We start from the raw sequence: 18,359 nt of genomic DNA on the forward strand, positions 1-18,359 counted from the left end.
CTAGGACAACATTGGCTTTTTTGGCAGCTGTAGTACACTACTGGCTCATCCTTAAGCAGTGATCCACCAGGACATCCTCTCACAGACATTACTGATGAGCCAGGTGCTTCCTATCCAATACTTGTACATTTGGTTTTTCTGCTTCAGGGCAGGGCCTTACTTTTCTCACCAATGAACTTGTTGGAGCACAGAGCATCCAATGCTCAAAACCCTTCTGAATCTTAAGTCTATTTTCCAAAATGTAAGGATTCCCCCCCTCTCCAGTTGGTATCATCCTTCATGATGATGATGGTGGTGATTTGGGAGGAGAAGGAGGAAGTATCTTAAGAGGTTTGTCCAACAGTTACTCCAACAAGATTTTATGGGATGAAATCATCAAAAGCCCCATTTATCTTTATCATGTCTATAATTTTAACTCTTCATTTAATGACTACCATTTATCTTTTTACATATCAACTCCTAAGATATTTTACTAAAGTAATATTGCAGAAATTTCCCCTTTGTTTCTCAATTCCATGTCTAATCTTACAATCAAAGAATTTTAGAAGACTTGTTATGAAAAAAAAGATTAAAATAGCATTATTTAATAGAAAATAGCCCTGTAAAAACATGTGATGTTGTAGTTTGAACTAAGGTCAGATATATTTCAACAGCATACAGAATACATGAAAACCACAAATTTATTCTTCATCTTTTATTGACATGTTTTTACTGTAATTCTGTGGGGAGGGTTGGGATGAACAAGTATATTGGAAAATAAATTGAAACTGGATGGAATGATTTGATCAGCAGATACACAAAGTCCACTGTATCTGTCCCATAGTAGATATTCATTGTGTATTATTTTTGCATCTGCTTTCTTCTCATGAGCTGCTCCTTGTTGTTCAATTCAGGCCTCAGCACAATTATGAAACATTTGGGGGAAAATATGCATCCCAAAAGCCCAGCACTGGAAGCCAAGATGGAAAAGATCTCCACAGCTACCATATATTTTCCTTTGGTGCTCAGGTAAGTTGGAACAAATGACAACCAAACACTGGTGAATACCAGCATGCTGAAGGTGATGAATTTGGCTTCGTTGAAACTATCTGGCAACTTCCTAGCTAGAAAAGCAACACTGAAGCTGATGATGGACAGAATTCCCATGTAGCCTAAGACAAGATAAAACATAGCAACAGAACCTTCCTTGCACTCTGCTACCATCTCAGTAGTCAGTAAGTCCATGTCCAAATTGGGGAACGGAGGAGAGATTGTTAGCCATATAGCAGAAATGCCTACTGGGATGGAAGAGCTGGAAAGGACAATAAAACCAGTGAGCCTCTTTCCCACCCACCTCCTCATATTGGATCCTGGCTTGGTGGCCATGAAAGCTACCACCACAGTAATAGTTTTGGCTAACACACAGGAAACAGCCAGCGAGAAGATGATGCCAAAGGCTGGTTGCCGAAGGAAGCAGGTCACTACTCCGGGCTTACCAATGAATAGGAAAGGTGAGAGGAAGCAGAGCAAAAGACAGATGAGAAGAGCATAGGTGAGGTCCCGGTTGTTGGCTTTGACTATGGGGCTATCTTTGTGCAGGTGGAATATTTTTAATACAGCAATTGTGACTGAGAAGAAGAAGACGGCGCTTGTTGCTAACGAGATGCCCAGAGGTTCTTCATAAGACAAAAAAATGATCATTTTGGGAAAACATTCATCTTGTTTCTGGTTTGGATACTGATCAAATGGACATTTGAAGCAATTGTCTGTGTCTGGATTCAGGAAAACAGATTAAGGCAGGGTTAAATTTATGTGAAATGACTCAGTTCTCATGTCAGTCTTTTTAAAAAAGGCCCATCACTCTTGATTCCACAAGAGAACCGAACGTTGTGAAGAAACACCCATTATTGTCCGATTGTCCTTCTAACCACTATCCTAGAAAGATCAATATATTTATTATTTGGATTATTCATGAAGACTTCTTGTCTTCAGCTCAATTCTGCTTCCTGAATATTTTTACATTGTTTCCTTTGAAAACACACATCTTCAAGGAATAATGGATGGGGGAAAAAAATAGGAGCCACTGTGTATAGCTTCAGGTTTGAAGGGAAGAAAGATCCTTTCACTTAACCACTTCTGTAACTCGTTAAATCATCTGTACTTTCTCCTGGTGATATGACGGTTGATAGATAAAGGTAAAGATTTCCCCTGTCCAGTCATGTCTGACTCTAGGTGGTGGTGCTCATCTCCATTTCTTGGTTTAAGGAACCAGCATTGTTTAAAGACATTTCTGTGGTCATGTGGTGAGCATGACTATACACCGAGGCCCACAGAATGCTGTTACCTTTACACCAAAGTGGTATCTATTTTCTACTCACATTTGTATGCTTTTATTCTGCTGGGTGTGCAGGAGCTAGGGAAGGTAACAGGAGATCATCCCATTGTGTGGTGCTCAGGTTTCTAACAAGCTCAATGTCTTTAGCCATTGAGCCATCATGCCCCCACTGAGAGATATTGCCAAGAAAAGATCTGCTTGAATTAAAGAAAATAGCACATGGGTGCTATGTTCATGCACCCATGTATTTTGAAGGACCTTTCTTCCTTAAAATATGAAGTCCTACAAAGTCATAATGATAATATATTAAGCAAGACTATATTACTATATAACTTATGAGGTCCAAGCTCTATTGGCACAACACTTCTCAACAATTGCCATATGGAATATCCCTCTAATTCTCATTAAGCATGCAGGAGAAAAGAGATAAAAAGAAGAATAAGGGGCAGAGATGTTATCAAACCTGGACATTTTGATTTTCTCCAACCCTCTTTATATCTATTATGTTGGAAGAGTTGCGTACTGTGTCATTTACCTCTTTCATTGGAAATCTTCCCTTCTGGACACCGAACACATCCATAGCCGCAAAATTTCTCTCCTTCTTTTTTTCTCTTTTGAGAACCAGGCTGGCAATAAGGATTACACAAGGAAAGAGGACGGACCTTTAAAATAAAAAATAAAAAAATGAAAGGTTAGGTAGAGGTTATCTGGTATGACATAACAAACAAATCTTCAATTTACACATGTTTGGAAGGTAAATATGTAGGTAGTTGGTAGGTAGGTAGGTAGGTAGGTCACTACAATTAATGCCTCCTGGACAATGCTGAATTTATCATACAAAGTACACTTCATCTTAACCTAAACTCTTGATATAGAATTAACTATGAACAATCTTCTTCTCCTTCCCGTTCTTCTTTTCGTTCTTCCTCCTCCACCTCTTTCTTTCTTATTATTATTGTAATAGAAAGTGAGAGAATTCCACCAATTAAAATTGGGCTTTTCAAAAGATTTATGAATACTCACTTTGCTAACACTTCCATACCATTTAATCTTGTCAGTCTCAATGATGATTTCTTTCCCTTGAGAATCCTTAGTCCCCACCCTTCCAACCTTCATTTTATGAAAAGAGTTATTAGAGAAAATAAGCATGTTTACTATATCAAATCCATATCCCATCTCCTTATTCTCATTAAAGGAGACCATTTCTCCATCTGTGTTGTTAAATGAAAGGGTCTGAAGGAAGCGGTGAAGCTAAGAAGAACAAAGCAAGAAACAGATAAGAGGACGGATCTTTTCATAACTCAAACTAAAGTGAATACATAAAAATATTACCCCCACCATTTGTCATTCTTATTCTTGTTTTTTTTAGAGCTGTAACCTTTTGTTTTCTTTCTATATAAATATTTTAACTCTTCATGGTGGGCCAGATATGGAAATAATTACAATTATACTTTATTGGGATATAATAACAACTTTATCAAACGTTATTTGTTTACAAAAACAACATTTTAGAAGAATGCCTGTGTCTTTCTTTTCCTCCCTTTTGTACCTGAGCCAGTTGTGGTATGTGTCTTTGTAATACTCTCCCACCCCTCTGGATTTAACACACTTTTTTTTTTTTTTACTACCATAATGTTTTTCTAAAAGCCTTTTAATACCTTTTTCATCTTGCTGGCCTCCTACAAAATATCATTATTATTTTTTTAAAAAAATTACTGAACGAGGGCAATAATAGGATAAGAAAATCAACTCTAATAACATATGGAACTGAATCAAACTTTTAAGAACTACCGGTATGTATGTAGAAATCTGAGGAAGCTTTGCAAATAGCTGAGGAAAGAAGGGAAGCGAAAGGCAAAGGAGAAAGAGAAAGATACACCCAATTGAATGCAGAATTCCAGAGAGTAGCTAGAAGAGATAAGAATGCCTTCTTAAATGAACAGTGCAAAGAAATAGAAGAAAACAACAGAATAGGGAGGACCAGAGATCTCTTCAAGAAAATTGGAGATATGAAGGGAACATTTCATGCAAAGATGGGCATGATAAAGGACCAAAATGGCAGAGACCTAACAGAGGCAGAAGAGATTAAGAAGAGATGGCAAAACTACACAGAAGAACTATACAAGAATGAGCTTAACATCCCAGATAACCACAATGAGATGGTCATTGACCTCGAACCAGACATCCTAGAATGTGAAGTAAAATGGGCCTTAGAAAATCTGAGCAACAACAAAGCTAGTGGAGGTGACAGTATTCCAGCTGAGCTATTCAAAATCTTAAAAGACGATGCAGTAAAAGTGCTACACTCAATTTGCCAGCAAATTTGGAAAACTCAACAGTGGCCACAGGATTGGAAAAGGTCAGTTTACATTCCAATTCCAAAGAAAGGCAATGCCAAAGAATGTTCAAACTATCGCACCATTGCACTCATTTCACATGCTAGTAAAGTTATGCTTAAAATCCTACAAGCTAGACTCCAGCAGTATGTGGATCGAGAACTACCAGAAGTACAGGCAGGATTTCGAAGAGGCAGAGGAACTAGAGATCAAATTGCCAACATACGCTGGATCATGGAGAAAGCTAGGGAGTTCCAGAAAAACATCTACTTCTGCTTCATTGACTATGCAAAAAGCCTTTGATTGTGTGGATCACAACAAATTGTGGCAAGTTCTTAAAGAGATGGGAGTACCAGACCATCTCATTTGTCTCTTGAGAAACCTATATGCGGGTCAAGAAGCAACAGTGAGAACTGGACACGGAACCACTGATTGGTTCAAAATTGGAAAAGGAGTCCGGCAAGGCTGTATACTGTCGCCCTGCCTATTTAACTTATATGCAGAGCACATCATGAGAAAGGCAGGGCTAGATGAATCAAAAGTTGGAATTAAGATTGCCGGGAGAAATATCAACAACCTAAGATATGCAGATGATACCACTCTAATGGCAGAAAGTGAAGAGGAACTAAAGAGCCTCTTGATGCGGGTAAAGAAGGAGAGTGCAAAAGTTGGCTTGAAACTCAACATTAAGAAAACCAAAATCATGGCATCCGGCCCTCTCAATTCCTGGCAAATAGATGGGGAAGAAATGGAGGTAGTGACAGATTTTATTTTTCTGGGCTCCAAGATCACCTCAGATGGGGACTGCAGCCAAGAAATTAAAAGACGCTTGCTCCTGGGGAGGAAAGCTATGGCAAATCTAGACAGCATTCTAAAAAGCAGAGACATCACCCTGCCAACAAAAGTGTATAGTCCAGGCCATGGTTTTCCCAGTTGCAATGTATGGCTGTGAAAGTTGGACCATAAGAAAGGCTGAGCGCAAAAGAATTGAGGCCTTTGAACTATGGTGCTGGAGAAGACTCCTGCGAGTCCCTTGGACTGCAAGGCGTTCAAACCGGTCAGTCCTAGAAGAGATCAACCCCGACTGCTCTTTAGAAGGCCAGATCCTGAAGTTGAAACTCAAGTACTTTGGCCACCTAATGAGAAGGAAGGATTCACTGGAGAAGAGCCTAATGCTGGGAAAGATTGAGGGCAATAGAAGAAGGGGACGACAGAGAATGAGATGGCTGGATGGAGTCACTGAAGCAGTAGGTGTGAATTTAAATGGACTCCAGAAGATGGTAGAGGACAGGAAGACCTGGAGGAACGTTGTCCATGGGGTCGCGATGGGTCGGACACGACTTTGCAATTAACAACAACAACAATGTAGAAATCTCTGTCTGAATGTCTGAATCCATACATTCTGCTTTTCCTTTTTTCAAAATAACTTCTTTTAACCTGATTCATTACCAAATATGAAGGCTTTGGAACACTCTTCTTTAAAAAGGATAGTTGTGAAATTGAATGAAATGATTTTACTCATCTTCAGAATTGGAACTACTACAGTCATATCACAAGTGCTTCAGCACTTCTGGGTTGAAAAGATTGAATGGTGACATCACCATTGACCAGGGGATGCTCAATTGGGGGGTTCCTTTCATAATCTCATTAAGTTGCCAGCTGGAGTTTATCTATGGACAGTTGTCCGCTTTAATATGCTAACTTGGCAGGAACTGGAGAGTGTGACGGAACTCACCCGATCCTGGGGCAGCAAGTGGGTCTTGAACACAAGCTTGTTGTATGTCAGCCCAGCATCCTAACTCATGTCAGTGCGCTCCCTAGAACTGGAAAATGTAAGAGGACTCCTCTCCCCTAATGGAAAATATTTTAAATAATCCACAAATACATATATTCCTGTGAGTTATTAGTGAAAAAGAAGTTCTATGTATTTTAATATGATGTGATATATTTTTTCAATTCTATGTAGAATTTCTTTTAATTTTCTTTTCTTTTTCTTTCATTGTGGAAACATTACCTGCCAAGGGCTTATCTCTTCAAGATGTCTTGTAATCCTGATTGTTTTATGTTTTGATCTAGATAAATCCAGGCCATGTAATGCATGGGCCACAGCAAAGACTGCAGTGTAGATGCTGTAGCTATGACCAGTCATGACCATCTCGAACAGAATCCCTGGAAGATCCCTCAAGGATTCTGTCCCACTACAAAATTTGTGAGCCTCTATTAGGTTCGTAGGATCTGGAACAGAGCAACCAAAGGCTTGTTCCCAGAACTCCTTGGAAAAGTCATCAGGTTGTGCCTTGGCTGGTTTTATATTCTGAAGATAGATCTGAAACTCTTTGTGTTCATTGGAGTGGATCGCAAAAAGAAAAGCACCTTGGAATATTTCGTATTTCCAGTCCTTTGAAATGACTGTTGAAGCAAAGTCAATCTGGCCTGTCATAATCCACACCTTTTCACAAACACCCGCAAAAAATAACGCAGTGCTTAGCCACATTACAGTTAGAGTTTCACCATAGACAACAAGGGTGTTAACTTTTGGATCTGAGTAGAACTCATTAGCATTGGAAGAAATAGTTTTCAGTTCGTCAAGTTCAGGGAACCGGCTATCAACTGGCATTCTTTGAACAAAGGCTGGACATATCTTATTCTGGAGAAATAATGACTCAGTCTTTTTCAAGAAACGCTCTCCACTTTCGTCATCTCCAGCCAAAAGTCCAACCCAGATCCACCCAAAATGTTTAAGAAAATAGATAATGCCTGTATACTGATGACCTTCATTGGAGACTGTGTGGTAAAAGGAAGATGTCTCTACCATATTACTTCTTTGCATAGGAAACGATCCATATGTGAGCTGAAAGGACATGCTCAGAGATATTCAGATACATATTATTTATTTACTTATTCATCACATTTCTACACTAACCATCTCATCTAAGTGATTCTAGGCTAATAATAATAATAATAATAATAATAATAATAATAATAATAATAATAATAATAATAATAATAATAATAGTAGTAGTAGTAGTAGTAGTAGTAGTAGTAGTAGTAGTAGTAGTAGTAATGTTGTTGTTAATTGCGAAGTCGTGTCCGACCCATCACGACCCCATGGACAATGTTCCTCCAGGTCTTCCTAATAGTAATAGTAATAATAATAATAATAAAATCCAGTCTGAACATCTGGCTGATTGTACGATGATTAATAATAATAATAATAATAATAATAATAATAATAATAGAAATAGAAAGACTGTGGCATAAGCAAGCAAGGGTAGTATCAGTAGTAGTAGGCTCCTTAGGTGCAATCACAAAACAACTGGAGCACCACTTGAACACCATTGGCATTGACAAATTTGCTATTAGTCAATTGCAAAAGGCGGCCTTACTAGGAACTGCTTCCATCCTACGACAATATCTGTAATACCATCAAACATCCACATCTGCCTATCCCAGGTCCTGGGTAAGGACTCGATAGGTAGACAAAATGCCAAATCCAGTCTGAACATCTGGCTGACTGTGCGATGTTCCATAATAATAATAGTAATGCATTGGAAGATCTGCAAAAAATATCATTTGCCTGTAAGCAAAAACTGGTGAGATCATAAAATAGAGAAAGTCCTAGAAAATGATAAAATTAAACTGCTCTGGGACTTCAGGATTCAAACAGACAAGCACTTGCAACATAACACCCCAGACTTAACAATTGTCGATAAGAAAGACAAAAAAGTCTGGATAGTGGATGTGGCAGTGCCTGGAGATAGCAGAATAGAAGAGACAGAACTGGAGAAGATAACAAAATACAAAGACCTACAAATAGAAATAGAAAGACTGTGGCAAAAGCAAGCAAGGGTAGTACCAATAGTAATAGGCTCCTTAGCTGCAATCCCAAAACAACTGGAGCACCACTTGAACACCATTGGCATTGACAAATTTGCTATTAGTCAATTGCAAAAGGCGGCCTTATTAGGAACTGCTTCCATCCTGCGACGATATCTGTAATACCATCAAACATCCACATCTGCCTATCCCAGGTCCTGGGTAAGGGTTCGATAGGTAGACAAAATGCCAAATCCAGTCTGAACATCTGGCTGACTGTGCAATGATTGATAATAATAATAATAATGTAGTATAAGAGCATAAATCAGAACAAAGTTAAAAACAAAATTTAAAAGATAGGGCTATGGTATTAAAAGTTAAAAAATTAAAAAGATCACAAAGGAGAGAGAACATGATATCAATTCCTCCCCCCCCCCCAGAGATGCATATCACTCTTACACAAACAAACATAGTTTTGTGTAAAAGTGTCTTAACACTCTTTCTGAGATAAGATACCAGAGATACCTCTGAAGATACGATAACGTGGGGGCAACGACAAAGAACTGTCTCTCCTTGGATCCCACCAATGATACAGGATACACAGCATGCCCTCCCTGTCTGACCAGGTGAGATGAGACAATATAATTGGTATGAAACAGTTCTTTAGTTAATGTGGCCCCATGCCATAAAAGTCTTTAAAGGTGAGAGTTAACACCTTGAATTCAACAAGAAAACAAACCAGCATCCAAGGCTACACATGTAGCAGAGGTGTTATATGCCACTTATCTATCTCTATCTCTATTTCTATCTCTATCCCCCTCTCTCTTTCATAAGAGGTTTTCTCAATGCATTTATGAACATTATTTTTAAGACCAGGAATTATCAGTGAATGGAGAAAAATAGTTGCTTTTTTATCCATTAAGCCTATTTATCACTAAGTTCCCTCATAGGTTTAATAACAAAAGAATAAACACCCACCTTAGCAATTCAAACTTTATTTCTAAAGCTTTGTTTGCAAACCAGGCTGCTTTAAAATCTAAGAAAGAAGTCTTAGGAAAATCAATCAAAGCAATATAATATCTTTATGGCTTTTCATGGCCAGACTTCATCCTGATGGGCTATGAACATGTACTAGCTGATTTCAAGGAACGGGTCATTCATTTATAGCAGCTTTACCAGATGTACTGAGAAACATCTTTCTGAAGCATTCTACACACTTTTCCAGCCAGCCAGATATCTTAGCTACATACAAATTCAAAAATTTAGAAGGGTTTATTTGTCTATGGAGATTCTCAGTCATCCAGGTCTTGGTTGTCCCAAAGATGCTTTTCTCATGAGGCAACTAGACTTTCTTGTTTTTCTTTGAAGATATTTTGCTTCTCATCCAAGAAGCTTCTTCAGCTCTGACCATCCCCACCATGCAGTCAGAGCTGAAGAAGTTTCTTGGATGAGAAGTGAAACATCTACAAAGGAAAACAAGAAACTCCAGTTGCCTTGTCAAAAAAAAGCACCTTTGGGACAAGGGTTTTATCTGTTAATTCAATGGCCTCCCAACAGCTTTTACTGAAGTATACACCAAAATATTCCCTTCAAATGAAGACTGTGTCAATGCAATGGAAGAATAATTGAAACTGGAACATATTATCTTGCATTGTCCCTTCTGTGCAAATGATCACCAGGAATTATTATCTCCATCTTTCGCTAAATATCCTGATAATTCTGATTGTCTAATCTTACATTGTTATTATCAGATCAATCTGATTTTACTTCCTTGACTACAGAGACATACTGTTCTATAGTTTATACAGAGTACCATTGGTTCTTTTCTAATTTTTCTTATATATATTAGATTTTTTTTCTTTTTACCCTAATTAATTGTGATGTTCTTGTTTTTATCTGCTGGTCTATAACCAAATAAATTTGATTGATTATTTGATTGATCCATTCAACATAGTACTATGTGTACTGAAATGGCACTCTGAGATTCCAAGCAGGAAACACTTAATATTAAGCTACAATTCATTCTATCAGGTCGGACCATAATTAGAATTCTGATGATGGTGGAATCTGGGAGAGTCCAAATCATGGACTCTTATGCCAAAACCTTGGGAATAATGATGCAGCATTAGAGAAATGTTGATAGCATTGATAATATTGATATCAATCTTCCAATATCTAAGGGGCTGCCACTATGAAGAGGGGGTTAACCTAGTCTCCAAAGCATCTGAAGACAGGACAAGAAGCAATGAATGGAATCAAGGAGAGAACCAACTTAGAACTAAGGAGTAATTTCCTGACAGTGAAAACAATTACTGTAACCAGTGGAACAGTTTGCCTCCAGAAGCTGTGGGTGCTCCAACATTGGAGGTTTCTAAGAAGAGACTGGACAACCATTTGTCTGAAATGGTATAGAAGACCTCCAACTATGTTATTCTGTTAATATGCATGCTTATTGCTTTGCTATTAAACCTTTAAGGAAACCTAACCTTAAAAAATATCAAAAATAACCATTTTCCTTCATTCAGTGATAATTCCTGGCCTTAAAAATAATGTGTATAAATGCATTGACAAAACCTTTCCTTAGATGATATAGGTCGATAGATGATAGATGGATAGATGATAGATAGATGATAGACTGACCGACAGACAGACAGACAGACAGATACATAAACAGATCATAAACAGAAGATAGATGATAGATAGACGGATAGACAGACAGACAGATCCTTCCAACATTTTTATTCTGTTATTGGCAAGATATCCTAGTTTCTACTATATGCTTGCATCTCTCTTCCAATCTTTGGAAGCTTTCCCCATTTGTGCATTCACTTCCACTCTTTTGGGAGTGTGAGACTCACTTTCAGAAAAACAAAACTGGCTACTGTACCAAAATGATGGGGCTGCTCTGATGAGGTGCACAAATGTTACCTGCGGAATCTTGTACAGACTTAAAATGTATGCCACACAGGAGGAGATGTCAGGGTTGATTCCCCCAATGAGTGCTATCAGTCTTCTGTGAGGATCACATTTGTAATTGGGGAGAAATGTCTGTGACTTGAAAAGCAAGTCCAAGGTGATCCGATAGGTCATCTTTGAATCAAAATGACTGTCATAGATATGGAAGCCAAGGGTGAGATTTGGCAAGATCATTGGGTCCTGGTTGATCTTATTCACAGCAAAGGCCAGAGCCAGGAGGTGTTGGTAGAACTTTGGCAACATACTGCAAGAAAAATATATATATACATCTTTAGTGGATTTAATTTACAATGCACACCCTCCTATTGCCACCTTCCTTCATGGTTCAGATTTAAATAAGATACAAATAATTGTAAATCTTCCCACCAACCTTTATCAGCTCCTTCATTAGCAAAATCAGGGAGCTGAATAGAAGACAATTCCAAAGGTTTAGGAAAAAAAATAATCATGAAACTGATTAGGGATACTCCAAGTATGAAATTAGAAGCTCATAAAGTAGGCTTAGCAGATGTCAGTTTCTAGATGTCAGTTTTCCATTGAGGACATAGCACATAAGCATTGCTTGAGCAGGGTCTGCAAGATTGTCTGAGACATAACACATCCTCTTCACAACCTGCTTTCCTTGTTACCTTCTGGGATAGGGCTCCATAGTATCCAAAGCAGAACACAGTTTTGTCCCTTACAGTATTAACCTTGTGAACTCTAAAGCTTCCTCCTTCCATTATGTATTCAAGATGGACAGTGAATAATGCTTACATGTTATTTATGTGCAAGGGTGTATGTCCATACATATGTTGTATATAGTATGTTTAAATGTGTTTTATGTATGTGTACAATTTGAAAGCAAGCAACTAAATTTCATTTTTAATGTGGCCATTGTGCCCACAATTAAAAAAAAAATGACAATGGAGGTTATCTAATCTAATAAAAAAGGCAGTCCACTTTACCTTAATTTATTCCTACCTTAATTATTTTCCTTAAGTGTCTTGTTTAACTTGAAAGTTAAAGAGCAAATAAGTCCTACTAGTTCTAAGGTGCAAAATAGCTACTAGGTGGTAGAAATAAGTAAGGATGGTCCTCTGATCTTTTATGCCACTGAATGGCTGACCAGATCTTTTGCAGCTCAGAGGTTGTAGCCCTGATGGCAGAGGAGAGTAATAGGAAGCAAGCGAGAAATACTTACAGTGGAAGCTCATCACTCAATTTCTTAGAAGGAGCTTCGTCAAAGGTGTATTGGAAATATACATTTAATATATGAGAAACTATCCCACCAATCAGGAATTTGCCAGACTGGTACCACTCATGTGGAACAAGAAACATCTCTTTGCTAGAGCACTTTTTGGGGTCTGCTTTAGCTCTCCCGTATGATGAAAGGAGTACAAGTATTGTTAACAAGAACATCTGACTCCAAATCACTCTAGATGGATGCAATTTCCAGGCCATCTCTGTAGGCTGAGAGCTGATCGTTGCAAACATCAGCAAGATACATCATCTGACAACCGCCTCCATAATTGTAGCATAGGAAAAGGAACTGTAATTAAGGATAGTATGTCTCTGAAAGTGTTCTTCAGGCTTCAAACAATACAGTGATATATTGCCTAAATGAATTGGGGAAATCTACAGTGTTCAGCTGGATAGAATTCTGCCTTCTTTGTCCTCTCCCAGCTTAGGATTGAGCAAAAGAAAGGTTTTATAGTTCCTTGAAATATTGCTTGTGGATTTCATTTTTGATGCTCTCTATAAGTTCCTTGAGTGAAGTCAATAGGAAAATGAATATCCTCAGATAATTGCAAGAAGGATAATTACTACTCATGCAATACCAAGTCTCTTTGTGGCAGAGAAGGGAGTAAACTCTTCTTGTTTTTCTTCATATTTAGAGAAATGTATGGAAGTTGACTAAATGATGATGAATGTTATTACTAAATGTCGTTTTCGTCTCCATCATGCAGAGAACAATCAGTTATTTACCAGATTTAATATTCCCCAAATGTTCAAGTGATGCATCATGTTGAATTTTCAAGAGATGATTTTCCTTCTCACACAATCAACCTGTTCCTTCACATGTTTCTTAAGGGTTAAAATGAATATACTTTAACTGATGTTGGTACATTTTCAGCATGTCTACAATGGAGGACAAATGCACTCTAGCAGGTCAAAGAAGTATGTGTCTCTTTTATCCCAAGGCTATGTAAATTCAGTAATAGCTTCCTGTTGAAAGGAACAATACCTTCCTGTTCTCCTGCTACACTCAACATCTGAAATGTTGAGTGCTTGACTGAATGTTTCCTCATCAGTAAAACTCCTTTAATTTTTTAAGCAAGCAATAATGGCCCTCTGGCTAAACCTCATGTCCTTGTTAGTTATCCTCAGAGGTATTATTTACCCCTCCAAAGAGGGGTTATTACTCAATTTCTTGTGTTTATCTGCAGGAGACCTCATTAAACCATCTTTCTTTCTAGGTGTCCAATCTGACGTTCAGTTGGTGGAATCTGGAGGAGTTGTGAGAAGATCTAGAGAGTCCCTCTGTCTCTCTTGCCAAACCTCTGGATTCACCTTCAGCAGCTACTGGATGGATTGGGTGAGACAGGCCTGGAATGGGTGGCATACATAAGCACCAGTTCTGGTACGATTTACTACTCCGACAAAGTGAAGGGATGCTTCACCATCTCCAGGGACAATGCCAAAACCCAAATTTATCTGCAAATGAACAGCCTCAAAGCTGAAGACAGGACAGTCTTTTACTGTGCTAGAGACACAGTGAGAGGAACAATATGTGAAGTCAAAAGTGCCCATTTCACATAGCAGCTCTGCAAATTTCTTTTCTAATAAAAATAAACTTTATTAATTCGGATTCTCCCTTCATGTCTTCATTCTGCACTTTAACCTTCCTTAGAAATGAGCCTCTTTTTTGTTCATGTAATGAAGACCACACGTCGATTTTATTCTCAGTCCAAGTTGATATTTATTCAATCTACACATTCCTGAACCTATCCCACTCACTTCACCACCCTTATTTCTTAGCCCTTAATTTAGTAATGTTATCACAAATTTATCTAAATAAAATCAGTTGGTGTGGAAAACCACAATCCATGTCCAGCCTCTGGGATGGGACTAATTGATCGACTTAACCTTCCTTTCTTACAAACTGGTTTTATCTTCCCCTTGAAACTCAGATGCAAATGAGGCCACTCAGTTGCTTCTCCTTTAAATAATCACAAACACACAAAAGAGAATCACAGACCCAAAGGTGTCATTACTCTAAAGAAAGGGTGGATTTCTCACTGCCCAATGGATCTTACCATTCTTCTTCTTTGCTTAGTAACAGCTCCTTTGTGTGAGTATCTTCCAGATAGAGATGAACAAAGAGATAAACAAAAGCAGAGTTGTGTATTAATCCCTCTTTGTCCTTCATTTAGATGTCCACTCCACTGTCCAACTTGTGGAATCTGGACCATGAACAGCGAGCCCTGGAGGATCCTTCAGATTAACTTGCAAAGTGACTGGTGACTCTTATCAAGAATGTATACTGGGAGTGCATCTGCCAGGCTCCAGGAAAAGGACTGGAATGGGTGGGCCAGATAGACTGGGATGGTAGTAAGTGGAGGACATACTATGCCTCATCCCTCCAAAGCCAAACAACTTTGTCTGCGGATGACTCCCACAATGAGTATTATTTGACAATGAGGTCCCTGACAGCTGCAGACTCAGCCACATATTACTGTGCAGGAGAGTCACAGTGAGAGAAAGCAAGGGAGGAAGTGTGTAAAACCTCTGATTCTTTACCTGATGAAACTTTATTCATTCACACCAATGGATTGAGATAATGTATTTATTCTTTCAGATTGCTGTTGTCTGCAGAGCAGAAGGATTATGAGATAAAGAGCCCTGGTAGTTGGGTTGATTAAAAAGTCCTACCGGTATGAGTCATTTAACCTTTTCTCTTCCCACCCCACACCCCCCCAGATTTGTATTGGTTTTCAAAGAGTTTAGTATGGGTCTGAGATGGTAGGAATGGAAAACCTCTGATCAGTCAATCCAGTTTCATCAGGGCTGAACTACCCATTACATCTGAGAATATGAGCATCTGTTAGTTCTAAGGAAACAAGTACTGATAATATATACTTTATGTTATTACCAATTAAATGTATATATTAAATATTTTCTTAATGAATCTTTCTGAAGACTAATTCCAAGTAAATAAATATATTGTATTATTTTTATTTATATTTTGAGGTGGGCTATTGAACTTATTCTTGAAGCTGATATCAATAGATATCAAAAATTAAGCAGAGACAACTGCCCACAACACTAGTTCCATAAAATCATTTTAAAAATATTTAAATAAGGTATCAAATCAACATATACTACATGTAAATTGGGTAGTAGATAGATTCCCTTAATATTGATATAGTATTTATTTCATTTTTTATGCATATGTGGTCCTTATACCATAATTGGTGCTCCCATAACTCCAGAAGGCAAGATATTCCATTAATTAATTTTTCTCACTGTCAGGAAATTCCTCCTTAGCTCCAGATTGGATCTCCCTCTCCCAAGCCTTTAACCATTGCTTTTTTTTCCTGCCTTCAAGTGGTGTGGAGAATAAATCAATCCCCTCTTCCCTGTGACAGCCCTTCAAGTATTGGAAGACTGCTATCAGGTCACCCCAGTGGTGGGATGCAGATATGTGAACAACCAGTTCTCTGTGTGGATGATGCTTCTGGAAGTCTGTTCTGGGCCTGGGCAACAAAAAATAGCAATCAGATCTGCAGAACTGGTGCAAACGGGCTGAATCCCACCACTGGGTCTCCCCTAAGCTTTGTCTTCATAAATACCTAGTTCCTTTAGCCATTGATTCTATATTTTAACATGCAAACCCTTTGTCAACCTTTCTTGTTCTTTTTTATCCTTTTCAAGGCCCCCAGCATCTTTTTTTGTATCGTGGTGACCAAAACTGGATGCAGTATTCCAAATGTGACCTATCAATTTCCAGTGACCTATTGATGCAGCCTGGACTACATTGGCTTTTTTGGTAGCTGCAGCACACTATTGTCTCATACCTATCCAAGGGGACACTCAGAGCCCTCTCACAGACACTACTGTTGAGCCGGGTACTTCCTATCCTGTACCTATATATTTGGCCTTTCTGTCTCAGGGCAGGATTTTACTTTTCCCACCAATGAACTGCTTCTTACTGGAGCACAGAGGACCTTGTCACCAGCAAGATTAGCAAACATGTTTAAAAATATGTCAGATAGATGTTGGAAATGTAAACACAAGTCAGGCACTTATTATCATGTATAGTGGACAACTGTTAAAGCAAAGAAAAGATGTTGGGAAAACATGTAGCTTTTAGGCCTGAACTTTTTTTTATTAGGTATAATGTCAGAAAAGTTTGATAAACAAAGTATATACTTGATTTTACATGTGATAACAGCGGCAAGAATCATATTTGCACAATATTTGAAAAATGAAGAAATACCACCAGAGGAAGAAATATATCTAAAAAATGCTAGATTGTGCGGAAATGGACAGACTTACTCTGAGGCTGAAAGAAAAAGAAGAAACAGAATACTATCAAACTTTTGACTTATTTTACCAATGGCTGGAGAAAAGAATTAGGAATTAAATCTGTATTAGTGAATGATAAACTCAGACAACCCGTTTGTTGAACAAATACTACTGAATTGTATGAAAAAAAAAGAAATAAAATTGTAAAAAAAAGAAAAGAAAGAAAAAAGAAAAAAAGGACTTCTTTTCAGCCTATGTCAGTCATCACAGATTTATTAAGTTTTCCATTGTTCGTCAAAACACCACCATGTAAATCTTTCTGACTTTTTTTAAAAATAAACTCCTTGTTTAATAAGGAGTTAAATTGTGAGAAGATTGCTGTACACAGGGATATCACTTGATCCTAGTGGTTTTGATCCTTTATTAAAGTAATCTATCTGCCTCTTTGCTTTCCAGATGGGGTTTCAAAAGTCACTCTCACTCAGTCAGGTCCAGAACAAAAACAAAAACAAAACAAATCAAAAAAAAAAAAAAAGAACAGGAGAATCCACGAGATTCACCTGTTCTATAAAAGGGTTTGACATAAATAACTATGGCATGCTTTGGATCTAGTAGTTTCCAGGGAAGAGTCTGGAATGGTTGGCTCACTATTCAACAGAAACAATCAACCACTGTTCTCCACCTATCAGAGGGAAATTCTCTGCCTTCAAAAGAAACTCTCAATTCTATCTGCAAATGAACAATCTAAGACAGTGATGGCGAACCTTTTAGAGACCGAGTGCCCAAACTACAATCCAAAACACACTTATGCATCGCCAAGTGCTGGGTGGGTGTGGCCCATTGGCTAGGTGTAGCCAACTGAATGGCCGTGGCTGCAGTGGTAATAGCAGACTGGGTGGGACTAAAAAGTTGAATCAGTCAATTCCAACTTTGCAAGATCTTTTTTTTTCCCGCAAATGTTGAAATTGACTGAACTTTTATTTTTGTTTTTGCACATGGTGGCAGAGGCCTAAAGCGAAAAGGTTTTATAAAACCCAGCTAAAGGTCTAGGACTGGGGCGATGGCGCGCATGCCCACAAAGAGGGCTCTGAGGACTGCCTTTGGCACCCATGCCCTAGGTTCGCCACCACTGATCTAAGGACAGAAGACACCGGATGTCTATTATTGCCCTGGAGATACACAATGCTGAAAATCTTACCTTAACTCTTGCAAAAACTCTTTCCTCCAATATATCTTAGAAGGATGTTCCTGAAGGTGGAGCTGTTGTTCCATCATGCTTTTATTCAAGAAAAAAAAAATGTTCAGAATCCAAAAATAGAAGAAACCACAAAGGAAGAACAAAAATAGAGAAGGAAACATTCACTTACCATCTGGAGCAGCTGTCTAGCAGGAGTGTCCTCGGAGCT

General features: G+C 38.3%; 1 protein-coding gene across 1 annotated transcript; it reads right to left on the reverse strand.

Annotated features, from left to right (window-relative positions):
- Positions 1 to 840: 840 nt before the first annotated feature.
- LOC120303580 (vomeronasal type-2 receptor 26-like) lies at positions 841 to 12,885 on the reverse strand. Its single transcript, XM_039333319.1, has 6 exons — positions 12,626 to 12,885; positions 11,395 to 11,686; positions 6,665 to 7,501; positions 3,338 to 3,565; positions 2,850 to 2,976; positions 841 to 1,751 (listed from the first exon to the last, which is right to left on the reverse strand). Exons 1-6 carry the CDS (start codon positions 12,883 to 12,885, stop codon positions 841 to 843), a joined length of 2,655 nt encoding a protein of 884 aa, XP_039189253.1.
- Between the last annotated feature and the right edge of the window lie 5,474 nt (positions 12,886 to 18,359).

This window comes from Crotalus tigris, unplaced genomic scaffold (assembly GCF_016545835.1).
Source record: "Crotalus tigris isolate CLP2741 ecotype Arizona unplaced genomic scaffold, ASM1654583v1 scf7180000024473.799607, whole genome shotgun sequence".
Taxonomy (NCBI): Eukaryota; Metazoa; Chordata; class Lepidosauria; order Squamata; family Viperidae; genus Crotalus; species Crotalus tigris.

Bases quoted from the DNA above. Each gene is read 5' to 3' on its own strand.
- LOC120303580 (XM_039333319.1), bottom strand. From the start codon at position 12,885: ATGGCCTGGAAATTGCATCCATCTAGAGTGATTTGGAGTCAGATGTTC. The intron at 11,687-12,625 runs GTAAGTATTTCT...TTTTTCTTGCAG, and splicing joins TTGAGTGATGAGCTTCCACT to TATGTTGCCAAAGTTCTACC. The intron at 7,502-11,394 runs GTAACATTTGTG...ATGTCCTTTCAG, and splicing joins GTCTGTACAAGATTCCGCAG to CTCACATATGGATCGTTTCC.